At 54.4% G+C, this 13,843-nt stretch overlaps 1 protein-coding gene across 1 annotated transcript; it reads right to left on the minus strand.

Annotated features, from left to right (window-relative positions):
- Positions 1 to 1,819: 1,819 nt before the first annotated feature.
- On the minus strand, positions 1,820 to 11,961 carry LOC144673710 (active breakpoint cluster region-related protein-like). The gene is made up of 8 exons (XM_078535410.1): positions 11,761 to 11,961; positions 10,155 to 10,214; positions 8,462 to 8,571; positions 7,737 to 7,876; positions 5,834 to 5,968; positions 4,294 to 4,399; positions 2,419 to 2,545; positions 1,820 to 1,954 (listed from the first exon to the last, which is right to left on the minus strand). Exons 1-8 carry the CDS (start codon positions 11,959 to 11,961, stop codon positions 1,871 to 1,873), a joined length of 963 nt encoding a protein of 320 aa, XP_078391536.1. The 3' UTR covers positions 1,820 to 1,870.
- Positions 11,962 to 13,843: the final 1,882 nt, after the last annotated feature.

Here is a 13,843-nt window from a genome sequence, read left to right on the forward strand (position 1 = left end):
GGAGGTTACAGAGATAGGGAGGGTTGTAGAGGCTGGAGGAGGTTACAGAGATAGGGAGGGTTGTAGAGGCTGGAGGAGGTTACAGAGATAGGGAGGGTTGTAGGGGCTGGAGGAGGTTACAGAGATAGGGAGGGTTGTAGAGGCTGGAGGAGGTTACAGAGATAGGGAGGGTTGTAGAGGCTGGAGGAGGTTGCAGAGATAGGGAGGGTTCTAGGGGCTGGAGGAGGTTACAGAGATAGGGAGGGTTGTAGGGGATGGAGGAGGTTACAGAGATAGGGAAGGTTGTAGGGGCTGGAGGAGGTTACAGAGATAGGGAGGGTTGTAGGGGATGGAGGAGGTTACAGAGATAGGGAAGGTTGTAGGGGCTGGAGGAGGTTACAGAGATAGGGAGGGGTGTAGGGGCTGGAGGAGGTTACAGAGATAGGGAGGGATTTAGGGGCTGGAGGAGTTTACAGAGATAGGGAGGGTTGTAGGGGCTGGAGGAGGTTACAGAGATAGGGAGGGTTGTAGGGGCTGGAGGAGGTTACAGAGATAGGGAGGGATTTAGGGGCTGGAGGAGGTTACAGAGATAGGGAGGGATTTAGGGGCTGGAGGAGGTTACAGAGATAGGGAGGGTTGTAGGGGGCTGGAGGAGGTTACAGAGATAGGGAGCGTCATGGGGCTGGAGGAGGTTACAGAGATAGGGAGGGTTGTAGGGGCTGGAGGAGGTTACAGAGATAGGGAAGGTTGTAGGGGCTGGAGGAGGTTACAGAGATAGGGAGGGGTGTAGGGGCCTGAGGAGGTTACAGAGATAGGGAGTGTTGTAGCGTCTGGAGGAGGTTACAGAGATAGGGAGGGTTGTAGGGGCTGGAGGAGGTTACAGAGATAGGGAGGGTTGTAGAGGCTGGAGGAGGTTACAGAGATAGGGAGGGTTGTAGAGGCTGGAGGAGGTTACAGAGATAGGGAGGGTTGTAGGGGCTGGAGGAGGTTACAGAGATAGGGAGGGTTGTAGAGGCTGGAGGAGGTTACAGAGATAGGGAGGGTTGTAGAGGCTGGAGGAGGTTGCAGAGATAGGGAGGGTTGTAGGGGCTGGAGGAGGTTACAGAGATAGGGAGGGTTGTAGGGGATGGAGGAGGTTACAGAGATAGGGAAGGTTGTAGGGGCTGGAGGAGGTTACAGAGATAGGGAGGGTTGTAGGGGATGGAGGAGGTTACAGAGATAGGGAAGGTTGTAGGGGCTGGAGGAGGTTACAGAGATAGGGAGGGGTGTAGGGGCTGGAGGAGGTTACAGAGATAGGGAGCGTCATGGGGCTGGAGGAGGTTACAGAGATAGGGAGGGTTGTAGGGGCTGGAGGAGCTTACAGAGATAGGGAGGGTTGTTGGGACTGGAGGACATTACAGAGAAATGGAGGTTTGTAGGGGTTGGAGGAGGTTACAGAGATAGGGAGGGTTGTAGGAGCTGGAGGAGGTTACAGAGATAGGGAGGGTTGTAGGGGCTGGAGGAGGTTACAGAGATAGGGAGGGTTGTAGGGGCTGGAGGAGGTTACAGAGATAGGGAGGTTTGTAGGGGTTGGAGGAGGTTACAGAGATAGGGAGGGTTGTAGGAGCTGGAGGAGGTTACAGAGATAGGGAGGGGAGTAGGGGCTGGAGGAGGTTACAGAGATAGGGAGGGTTGTAGGGGCTGGAGGAGGTTACAGAGATAGGGAGGGTTGTAGGGGCTGGAGGAGGTTACAGAGATAGGGAGGGTTGTAGGGGCTGGAGGAATTTACAGAGAAAGGGAGGGGTGTAGGGGGCCAAAGGTGAAAGGTGAGAGGTCGGCGGCAATGAAAACAAGCCAGGCGGTCCAAGGGTCAAACTGCTTTATTTACAAACTGGGCGGCCGAGCTCCGGCCTCACAGGGAAACCGATTCCGTTCGCTGTCGCTGGACCACGTTGGAGAGTTTATCATCGGAGAGGAAGTAGTAAACCACCTGAACCTGCCGGACAAGGAGAGGACAGGAGTTAGACTGCACCCGGTCCCCGTCACACACACCCCCCAGGACAGGCAGAACACACGGTTAAATGCAGAGTAAAGCTCCCTCTGCACTGTCCCCATCAAACACTCCCAGGACAGGTACAGCACGGGGTTAGATACAGAGTAAAGCTCCCTCTACAATGTCCCCATCAAACACTCCCAGTACAGGTACAGCACGGGGTTAGATACAGAGTAAAGCTCCCTCTACACTGTCCCCAACAAACACTCCCAGGACAGGTACAGCACGGGGTTAGATACAGAGTAAAGCTCCCTCTACACTGTCCCCAACAAACACTCCCAGGACAGGTACAGCACGGGGTTAGATACAGAGTAAAGCTCCCTCTACACCGTCCCCATCAAACACTCCCAGGACAGGTACAGCACGGGTTTCGATCAGGTAAAATCGATCTGTGAGGGAGAACATACTTGGGCTACGACCTCCTGTGAGATGTTCATGGGCAATCCCTCATTCTTCATGCGAAGCATCGATGGTCCAAAAATTGTGGCCAGGTTATGTAGAGTCATTTTATTCACCTGTTCATGTTCGGTCACCCTGGGAAGAAAAACAGGAGGCGATTAACAATTCCCAACTCATCCTCCATTTCCGACACAAACTAATCCCACTGTCCCGCTCTCTCCCCATAGCCCTGTATCAATCCCCAAACTAATCCCACTGCCCCGCTCTCTCACCATAGCCCAGTATCAATCCCCAAACTAATCCCACTGCCCCACTCTCTCCCCCTAGCCCTGTATCAATCCCCAAACTCATCCCACTGCCCCGCTCTCTCCCCATAGCCCTGTATCAATCCCAAACTAATCCCACTGCCCCGCTCTCTCCCCATAGCCCAGTATCAACCCCCAAACTAATCCCACTGCCCCGCTCTCTCACCCACAGCCCAGTATCAATCCCATAACTAATCCCACTGCCCTGCTCTCTCCCCATAGCCCTGTATCAATCCCGAAATAATCGCAAAGGGAAAAGTGACTGAGAGACACCAGTCAGTGTACAGATATCTCCCTGAGAGAGAGGGGACTGAGAGACACCAGTCAGTGTACAGATATCTCCCTGAGAGAGAGGGGACTGAGAGACACCAGTCAGTATACAGATATCTCCCTGAGAGAGAGAGAGGGACTGAGAGACACCAGTCAGTGTACAGATATCTCCCTGAGAGAGAGGGACTGAGAGACACCAGTCAGTGTACAGATATCTCCCTGAGAGAGAGAGGGGACTGAGAGACACCAGTCAGTGTACAGATATCTCCCTGAGAGACAGGGGACGGAGAGACACCAGTCAGTGTACAGATATCTCCCTGAGAGAGAGTGGGACTGAGAGACACCTGTCAGTGTACAGATATCCCCCTGAGAGAGAGTGGGACTGAGAGACACCAGTCAGTGTACAGATATCTCCCTGAGAGAGAGAGAGACTGCGAGACACCAGTCAGTGTACAGATATCTCCCTGAGAGAGAGTGACTGAGAGACACCAGTCAGTGTACAGATATCTCCCTGAGAGAGAGAGAGGGGACTGAGAGACACCAGTCAGTGTACAGATATCTCCCTGAGAGAGAGGGGACTGAGAGACACCAGTCAGTGTACAGATATCTCCCTGAGAGAGAGAGGGGACTGAGAGACACCAGTCAGTGTACAGATATCTCCCTGAGAGAGAGAGAGGGGACTGAGAGACACCAGTCAGTGTACAGTGTACAGATATCTCCCTGAGAGAGAGAGGGGACTGAGAGACACCAGTCAGTGTACAGATATCTCCCTGAGAGAGAGAGGGGACTGAGAGACACCAGTCAGTGTACAGATATCTCCCTGAGAGAGAGAGAGGGGACTGAGAGACACCAGTCAGTGTACAGATATCTCCCTGAGAGAGAGAGAGGGGACTGAGAGACACCAGTCAGTGTACAGATATCTCCCTGAGAGAGAGAGGGACTGAGAGACACCAGTCAGTGTACAGATATCTCCCTGAGAGAGAGAGGGGACTGAGAGACACCAGTCAGTGTACAGATATCTCCCTGAGAGAGAGAGGGGACTGAGAGACACCAGTCAGTGTACAGATATCTCCCTGAGAGAGAGAGAGGGGACTGAGAGACACCAGTCAGTGTACAGTGTACAGATATCTCCCTGAGAGAGAGAGGGGACTGAGAGACACCAGTCAGTGTACAGATATCTCCCTGAGAGAGAGGGACTGAGAGACACCAGTCAGTGTACAGATATCTCCCTGAGAGAGAGAGGGGACTGAGAGACACCAGTCAGTGTACAGATAACTCCACTGGTTCCTATTCAAGTGTTTAACATACTTTATGAGATGTTTCATCAGGTACATGAAGCTGTTAAGGTTCGGGTCAGGGAGTTGATTTAGCAGTGACATCATCTGCTGCTCCTTGGCGACTGCGTCATCCAGGGCTGTAAATTAAGCAGAGTTCAGAGCAGTGGACAGAGATGCTTTCACCCCCACAGTCCCCCACCTCTTCCTCACTCGAAACCTCGCTCCCTCTCCCCTCCGTACCGGAGGTGCCCATGCTCACTGGGGTGCTGGGTGCTAGGCGCCGTCCAGATATTCGCTTCCATCGCCAAACTCCTCAAAAGCGTGAACCAGGCAGCGGGCAGCTATTCGACTCTAGAAGCCGTCGTTTTAATTTTTGTTTCAAATTTTAATATCTCCACCCTCCCGGCTCCCCCAAAGCCTGTCCACCACCTGCAAGGCACCAGTCAGGATTTTGTTGGAATACTCCCCACTTGCCTGGATGGGCACAGCTCCCACAACACTCAAGAAGCTCGACACCATCCGGGACAAAGCAGCCCCGCTTGATCAGCACCCCATCCACAAACATTCACTCCCTCCACCACCGACGCACAGTAGCTGCAGTGTGTGTACCATCTACAAGATGCACTGCAGTGACTCACCAAGGCTCCTTCGACAGCGCCGCCCAAATCCACCTCCTCTACCATCTAGAAGGACAAGGGCAGCAGACACATGGAGAACACCACCACCTGGAAGTTCCCCTCCGAGCCCCTCACCATCCCGACTTGGAAATATATCGGCCGTTCGTTCACTGTCGCTGGGGTCCAAATCCTGGAACTCCCTCCCTAACTGTGCTGTGGGTGTACCTACACCACACGGGACAAAATCCTGGAACTCCCTCCCTACCAGCGCCGTGGGTGTACCTACACCACACGGGACAAAATCCTGGAACTCCCTCCCTAACAGCACCCTGGGTGTACCTACACCACACGGGACAAAATCCTGGAACTCCCTCCCTAACAGCGCCCTGGGTGTACCTACACCACACAGGGGACAGAATCCTGGAACTCCCTCCTTAACAGCGCCGTGGATGTACCTACACCACACGGGGGACAAAATCCTGGAACTCCCTCCCTAACAGCGCCGTGGGTGTACCTACACCACACGGGCCAAAATCCTGGAACTCCCTCCCTAACAGCGCCGTGGGTGTACCTACACCACATGGACAAAATCCTGGAACTCCCTCTCTAACAGCGCCGTGGGTGTACCTACACCACACGGGGGACAAAATCCTGGAACTCCCTCCCTAACAGCGCCGTGGGTGTACCTACACCACACAGGGGACAAAATCCTGGAACTCCCTCCCTAACAGCGCCGTGGGTGTACCTACACCACACAGGGGACTGCAGCGGCTCAAGAAGTCGGCTCACCCACCACCTTCTCGAGGGGGCAATTAGGGATGGGGCAATAAATGCTGGACCCCTGCCACATCCCCGTGAATGAATTTAAGACACTGTAGCCTCAGGCCCCCAGGCTAGCGAACCAACTAACAAGGCCCCAGAAACCTCTCAACAACTGAGAAACAAAATTCCTACCAACGGCGCTGACAAAGGAGGGGATAAGTTCATCGGTCAGCAGGGGTTCTGGAAGTTCCCGCAGGTACAGCTTTAAAGTGCCAGCAACAACGTTAACATCGTAATTTTTCAGCTGGAGGAGGGCATCCTTTGGGTCTGTACGGAGGAGGGTTAGAAAATAAAATCAGTGATCAGGCAGTGAGAGCTGCAGCGTTTTCAAACGCTGTTGAATCCTCCCCGTCGCTCCATCGCCCTCAGGTCCGAATCAGGAATGTCGGAGAGCCCAATCCCGAGGCCTGACCTCCATCGGACCAGAGAGAGAGCCTCCCAACTCACACACCCACCCACCCCGAGGGTCAACACACAGGGAGCGCCGCACTGTCGGAGGGTCAGTGCTGAGGGAGTGCCGCACTGTCCGGAGGGTCAGTACTGAGGGAGCGCCGCACTGTCGGAGGGTCAGTGCTGAGGGAGAGCCGCACTGTCGGAGGGTCAGTACTGAGGGAGCGCCACACTGTCGGAGGGTCAGTGATAAGGGAGCGGGGCACTGTCGGAGGGTCAGTGCTAAGGGAGCGGGGCACTGTCGGAGGGTCAGTGATGAAGGAGCGCCGCACTGTCGGAGGGTCAGTGCTGAGGGAGAGCCGCACTGTCGGAGGGTCAGCGCTGAGGGAGCGCCGCACTGTCGGAGGGTCAGTACTGAGGGAGAGCCGCACTGTTGGAGGGTCAGTGCTGAGGGAGCGCCGCACTGTCGGAGGGTCAGTACTGAGGGAGAGCCGCACTGTCGGAGGGTCAGTGCTGAGGGAGAGCCGCACTGTCGGAGGGTCAGTGCTCAGGGAGAGCCGCACTGTCGGAGGGTCAGTGCTGAGGGAGAGCCGCACTGTCGGAGGGTCAGTGCTGAGGGAGAGCCGCACTGTCGGAGGGTCAGTGCTGAGGGAGCGCCGCACTGTCGGAGGGTCAGTACTGAGGGAGCGCCACACTGTCGGAGGTCAGTACTGAGGGAGAGCCGCACTGTCAGAGGGTTAGTACTGAGGGAGCGCCGCACTATCGGAAGGTCAGTACTGAGGGAGCGCCACACTGTCGGAGGGTCAGTGCTGAGGGAGCGCCGCACTGTCAGAGGGTTAGTACTGAGGGAGCGCCGCACTATCGGAAGGTCAGTACTGAGGGAGAGCCGCACTGTCGGAGGGTCAACACTGAGGGAGTGCAGCACTGTCGGAGGGTCAGCGCTGAGGGAGAGCCGCACTGTCAGAGGGTCAGTGCTGAGGGAGCGCCGCACTGTCAGAGGGTCAGTGCTGAGGGAACGCCGCACTGTCGGAGGGTCAGCGCTGAGGGAGCGCCGCACTGTCGGAGGGTCAGTGCTGAGGGAGTGCCGCACTGTCGGAGGGTCAGTGCTGAGGGAACGCCGCACTGTCGGAGGGTCAGTACTGAGGGAGCGCCGCTCTGTTGGAGGGTCAGTACTGAGGGAGAGCCGCACTGTCGGAGGGTCAGTACTGAGGGAGCGCCGCACTGCTCGAGATGCTGTCTTTCAGGGAAAGCGTTTAAATCCAGATTCCAGGCAGCCCTCTGAAAACATTCACCCACTATTGAGCGACGCGCCATGGGGGATTTGTCTCCCGCCTACTGGGTACCAATACTTATCCCTCACACAACAGCACTGAGAAACAAGTGATCCAGTCATTCTTGTGGAGTCTTGCTGTGCACCCATTGTCTCGAACATTCCCTGAGATGCAAAGGCGTGCACAGACCAGCGAGTGAATTACCTCTCGAGCAGAGGAGAGTCTCCTCCTTGAATTCTGGACCTTGCGCCACGCTCACCACACCCCAGCTATTCGGCCACATAAGGCCTCGCCAATGGATGAAGCGAGTGACAGAGCCAATAAAAAGGGGCAACCCCCAGGGGCGATGGGGGCAAATCGTCCTCCCTACTCACTGCTATCAAACGCTGCCTTCAGAGTCTGGACATCAGTGGCAATGCCTGAGACACGGTAGATTCCCAGCTCCTCCAGCCCACGTCGCTCCACGTCCTCCACGCAGTTCCGCACGATCAGCGGGACCCGGCTGCGATCCCGGCTGCTCCGGAGGGACACGGCACATCAGGGATGGAGGCAAAGCAGGGCAGAAAAAAACACAGGTTTAATCCGCTTCCTCACGGTGAGAGTGACCGGGAAGGGGTTTGGGTCCATTGGGATTGTGTACAGTGGGAGTGAACGGGAAGGGGTTTGGGTCCATTGGGATTGTGTACAGTGGGAGTGAACGGGAAGGGGTTTGGGTCCATTGGGATTGTGTACAGTGGGAGTGACCGGGAAGGGGTTTGGGTCCATTGGGATTGTGTACAGTGGGAGTGAACGGGAAGGGGTTTGGGTCCATTGGGATTGTGTACAGTGGGAGTGAACGGGAAGGGGTTTGGGTCCATTGGGATTGTGTACAGTGGGAGTGAACGGGAAGGGGTTTGGGTCCATTGGGATTGTGTACAGTGGGAGTGAACGGGAAGGGGTTTGGGTCCATTGGGATTGTGTACAGTGGGAGTGAACGGGAAGGGGTTTGGGTCCATTGGGATTGTGTACAGCGGGAGTGAACGGGAAGGGGTTTGGGTCCGTTGGGATTTCGTGCAGTGGGATTCCCCCGTCTCCGCGCGTCGGTCGGTTATGTACTCACTAGGTGACAATGCTGATGGGAACGCCAAAAATCCCACGCGGAGCTCCCGAAAGTTCATCCAATTGGCTGAGGCTTTGGTGCAGGTACCTCATGGAGTAGATCATCTCATGCTGTGTTGGGGGGAGGGATGAGAGCACGAAGGATTGAGCTGCAAGCGAGAACCCACCTGCCCCCTCTGGACATGGCCGCCTCCCTCAGGGGGCTTCCTGACCTTTGCCCCCTGTGACCCCTGAACTGACCTTCACTGCCCCTTGCCCCCACCCCCGGCTCCCTTCCCCCTCTAAACCTTTCATGGCCTGAGCTTCTCTCTTGAGTCCAACTGCGAGCCAACCTCCTGGGCCCTGAAGGGGACAGGGGTGGGCCGTGCGCATGGAAAGATCCCGCAGAGGCATCCCCCGAAAGCGCGGCGTCAGTTCCCGCACATACACCTGGGGACATCTGGCTCGAGCTCAGCACCTCCTCCTCCCTGCACTCCCCCAATCTCCAAACTATCACTCGGCTCATCCGATATTCCACACAGGATGGGCAGAGGTTCCCTCCAGTGAAATATCGGCAAGACGGACTCTGTTGTTTTCGTTCCCCGCTCCAAACTCCGACCCAGAGTTCCCAACACCATCCCTCTCCAGGCTGACTGTCCAAGGAAAAAACGGACTGTTCACAACCTCGGGGCTGTGTTTGACCTTAAGGTGACCTTCCGACCTCATGTCCGCCCCATCGCTAAGATGGCACATTTCTCCCTCCGTAACGTCACCCGACTCCACCCCCGCCTCAGCTCGTCGGCTGCAGAAGCCCTCGTCCGCCCCTTCGTTGCCTAGGACTCGACTATTCCAGCCACTCTCCCGGCCGCTCTCCCACACTCGACCCTCCGTAAAATTCAGCTCGTCCCAAACTCCGCTGTCCCCACCCCCCGTGTCCGAACTTGCACCGAGTCCCGTTCACCCCTCACCCCCTGTGCTCGCTGACCCCACACCGGCTCCCGGTCCGGCAACACCTCCATTTTCACATTCTCACCCTCGTTTTCAAATCCCTCCATGGCCCTCACTCCCCCCCTCCCTATCTCTGTAACCTCCTCCAGCCCCTACACCCCTCCCTATCTCTATAACCTCCTCCAGCCCCCTACAACCCTCCCTATCTCTGTAACCTCCTCCAGCCCCTGCAACCTTCCCTATCTCTGTAACCTCCTCCAGCCCCTACAACCCTCCCTATCTCTGAACCTCCTCCAGCCCCTACAACCCTCCCTATCTCTGTAACCTCCTCCAGCCCCTACAACCCTCCCTATCTCTGTAACCTCCTCCAGCCCCTACACCCCTCCCTATCTCTGTAACCTCCTCCAGCCCCTACAACCCTCCCTATCTCTGTAACCTCCTCCAGCCCCTACAACCCTCCCTATCTCTGTAACCTCCTCCAGCCCCTACACCCCTCCCTATCTCTGTAACCTCCTAGAGCATCTACAACCCTCCCTATCTCTGTAACCTCCTCCAGCCCCTACAACCCTCCCTATCTCTGTAACCTCCTCCAGCACCTACACCCCTCCCTATCTCTGTAACTTCCTCCCGTCCTCCTGATTGCAGCCACTTGACCTTGGCTGTGCCGCTTGGGGTCAAACTAAGGCCTACATCAAGAGTCGGCCAACTTCAGGCCTGAGGGCACAGCTTCTATGCGCCAACCATTGACAGTGAGAGACATTCCTTACCCCATTCATCGCAATGACACTCTGTTTCCATTCCTTTGATTGTAGTGACCTGGGATCGAGCTGATAGGAATAAAAAATCAAAGCAGAAAACAGTGTCACCAGTTATCCAAGGAGGAGAGTAACTCATCACATATTATGGATACACGAGAGTTACAGACTGGAACCTAATCGAGGGGTTCGGGGTGGTTTATATATAGAATAACAGATACCCGGGAGTGAGTTACAGACTGGAATCTAATCGAGGGGTTCGGGGTGGTTTATATATAGATTCACAGATACCCGGGAGTGAGTTACAGACTGGAATCTAATCGAGGGGTTCGGGGTGGTTTATATCTAGAATAACAGATACCCGGGAGTGAGTTACAGGCTGGAATCTAATCGAGGGGTTCGGGGTGGTTTATATATAGAATAACAGATACCCAGGAGTGAGTTACAGACTGGAGTCTAATTGAGGGGTTCGGGGTGGTTTATATATAGAATAACAGATACCCAGGAGTGAGTTACAGACTGGAATCTAATCGAGGGGTTCGGGGTGGTTTATATATAGAATAACAGATACCCGGGAGTGAGTTATAGACTGGAATCTAATCGAGGGGTTCGGGGTGGTTTATATATAGAATAACAGATACCCGGGAGTGAGTTACAGACTGGAATCTAATCGAGGGGTTCGGGGGGGTTTATATATAGAATAACAGATACCCAGGAGTGAGTTACAGACTGGAATCTAATCAAGGGGTTCGGGGGGGTTTATATATAGAATAACAGATACCCGGGAGTGAGTTACAGAGTGGATTCTAATTGAGGGGTTCGGGGTGGTTTATATATAGAATAACAGATATCCGGGAATGAGTTACAGACTGGAATCTAATCGAGGGGTTCAGGGTGGTTTATATATAGAATAACAGATACCCGGGAGTGAGTTACAGAGTGGAATCTAATCGAGGGGTTCGGGGTGGTTTATATATAGAATAACAGATACCCGGGAGTGAGTTACAGAGTGGAATCTAATTGAGGGGTTCGGGGTGGTTTATATATAGAATAAGAGACACCCGGGAGTGAGTTACAGACTGGAATCTAATCGAGGGGTTCGGGGTGGTTTATGTTTCGAATAAGAGATACCCGGGAGTGAGTTACAGATTGGGATATAATCAAGTGGATCAGAGGGGTTTATATATCTTGAAAGTGAGTCTTTCTGTCTCTCTCTCTCTTTCTCTCTGCCTCCGTCTCCTCATTTCTCCCTGTCTCTCTCCGGCATCTCTATGTCTCTGCATCTCTGTCTGCCTCTCTATCTCATCCTGTCTCTCCATCTCTCTCTTTTTGTCTCCCTCTGTCTCTCTCTGATCCAATTGAGGCTTGAATGTGAATCCGGCCATTCATTAGTCTGTTGGAACAGCTGAGCTGCAGGTAAACACATTGTTTGATTGACAACCCTGGCACTCTGATCTCTGCTGTGAATTACACAATGTTTATTTACACAAGGTAAAGAGGTTTTAAGTGCTTGCAGTCTCTGCTGCTGATACTTTAGAGGGTCTGGATGATTGAATCTATCATTGGTCTCCAGAAAAGGCAATTTTGATGAATGGACGACTGTTTTTGGAGGCTGTACCTTGACATGGGGGAATATGACGCGCCACGGGGAGTGGTGGAGGTCAGGAGGCGGAATGGATGAGCCCTGAGGCATTTTGAGGGGTGAGGAGGAGGGGCCTTGCTGTCTATATTCGAAGAGGGGTGAAGGCCCCACCACCAAGGGGTGTGTGTGAACCAGCCCGTCCACATTCGGAAGCTCCTGTTGCTGGCTCTGAGCCATTCCCGGGAACGGCGAGCTGGGGTCTAGCGCCCAGCACACACCCTCCCGCCCGGGAACCCCACCGCTGCAGGCACTCTGTCCGGAGGCAGGAATTCCCCAGCTAGGGAATTCCCTGACCCCCGTGACCTGAACGCAAAGAAGAAAATCCAGCCAAGTTTGACCCTCTCTCTCTCCCTCTCTCTCTGTCTCTCTCTCCCCCTGTCTCTCTCTCTTTCTCTCTCTCTCTCTCCCCCTGTCTCTCTCTCTTTCTCTCTCTCTCTCTCCCCCTGTCTCTCTCTCTTTCCCCCTGTCTCTGTCTCTCTCTCTCTCTCTCCCCCTGTCTCTCTCTCTTTCCCCCTGTCTCTGTCTCTCTCTCTCTCTCTCCCCCTGTCTCTCTCTCTTTCTCTCTCTCTCTCCCCCTGTCTGTCTCTCTCTCTCTCTCTCTCTCTCTCTCTCTCCCCCCCGGTCTCTCTCTCTCTCTCTCCCCCTGTCTCTGTCTCTCTCTCTCTCTCCCCCTCTCCCTCTGTCTCTCCCTCTCTCTCTCTCTCCCCCGTCTCTCTCTCTTACTCTCCCCCTCTCCCTCTGTCTCTCCCTCTCTCTCCCCCTCTCTCTCTCTCTGTCTCTCCCTCTCACTCTCTGTCTCTCCCTCTCTCGTTCTATCTCTCTCCCTCTCTCCCTCTTTCTCTCTCACTCTTTTTCCTAACTCTCTGTCTCTCTCTCTGTCTTTCTCTCTCTCTCTCCCCCTTTCCCTCTCTCTCTCTCCCTATCTCTCTCTGTCTGTCTTTCCCTCTCTCTGTCTATCTCTCTCCCTCTCTCTTTCTCTATCACTCTTTTTCCACACTTTCTGTCTCTCTCTCTGTCTTTCTCTCTCTCCCCCTCTCCCTCTGTCTCTCCCTCTCTCTCTGTCTCACTCTGTCTCTTCTTCCCACCCTCAGTCTCTCTCTCTAAGCCTCACCCTCTCTCCCCCTCTCTGCCTCTCTCCCTCACTTTCTCTCCCTCTCTCTCTCTCCCTCACTCTCTCTATCTGTGTGTGTGTGTGTGTGTCTCTCTCCCTCACTCCCTCTCTCTCTGTGTCTCTTACCCTCTCTCCCTCTCTCTTTCTCCCTCTCTCTATCTCCCACCTTTCTGTCTCTCTCTGTCTCTCTATCTCTCTCAATCTGTCTCTTTCTCCTTGTCTCACTCTCTCTGTCTCTCTCTCTCCCTCTCTGTCTCTCTCTCTCTCTCTGCTTCTCTCCCTCTCTGTCTCTCTCTCTCTGTCTCTCTCTCTGCTTCTCTCTCTCTCTGTCTCTCTCTCTCCCTCTCTGCCTCTCTCTCTCTCTCTGCTTCTCTCCCTCTCTGTCTCTCTCTCTCTGTCTGTCTCTCTCTGCTTCTCTCTCTCTCTGTCTCTCTCTCTCTGTCTCTCTCTCTGCTTCTCTCTCTCTCTCTGTCTCTCTCTCTCTTTCTGTCTCTCTCTCTCCCTCTGTCTCTCTCTCTCTGTCTCTCTCTCAGCCTCTCTCTCTCTGCTTCTCTCTCTCTGTTTCTCTCTCTCTCTTTGTCTCTCTATCTCTCTCTCTGTCTCTCTCTCTCTCTTTCTGTCTCTCTGTCTCTCTCTTTCTGCTTCTCTCTCTCTCTGACTCTCTCTCTGTGTCTGTCTCTCTCTCTCTGTCTGTCTCTCTCTCTCTCTCTCTGTCTCTCTCTCTCTCTGTCTCTGTCTCTCTCTGTCTCTCTCTCTCTGTCTCTCTCTCTCTCTGTCTCTGTCTCTCTCTCTCTCTCTTTCTGTCTCCCTGTCTCTGTCTCTCTCTCTCTCTCTCCCTGTCTCTCTCTCTCTCTCTCCCTGTCTCTCTCTCTCTCTGTCTCTCTCTCTCTCTCTCCCTGTCTCTCTCTCTCTCTCTGTCTCTCTCTCTCTCTGTCTCTCTCTCTCTCT

The sequence above is a fragment of the Cetorhinus maximus genome, unplaced genomic scaffold (genome assembly GCF_964194155.1).
Source record: "Cetorhinus maximus unplaced genomic scaffold, sCetMax3.hap1.1 HAP1_SCAFFOLD_440, whole genome shotgun sequence".
NCBI classification, from domain to species: domain Eukaryota; kingdom Metazoa; phylum Chordata; class Chondrichthyes; order Lamniformes; family Cetorhinidae; genus Cetorhinus; species Cetorhinus maximus.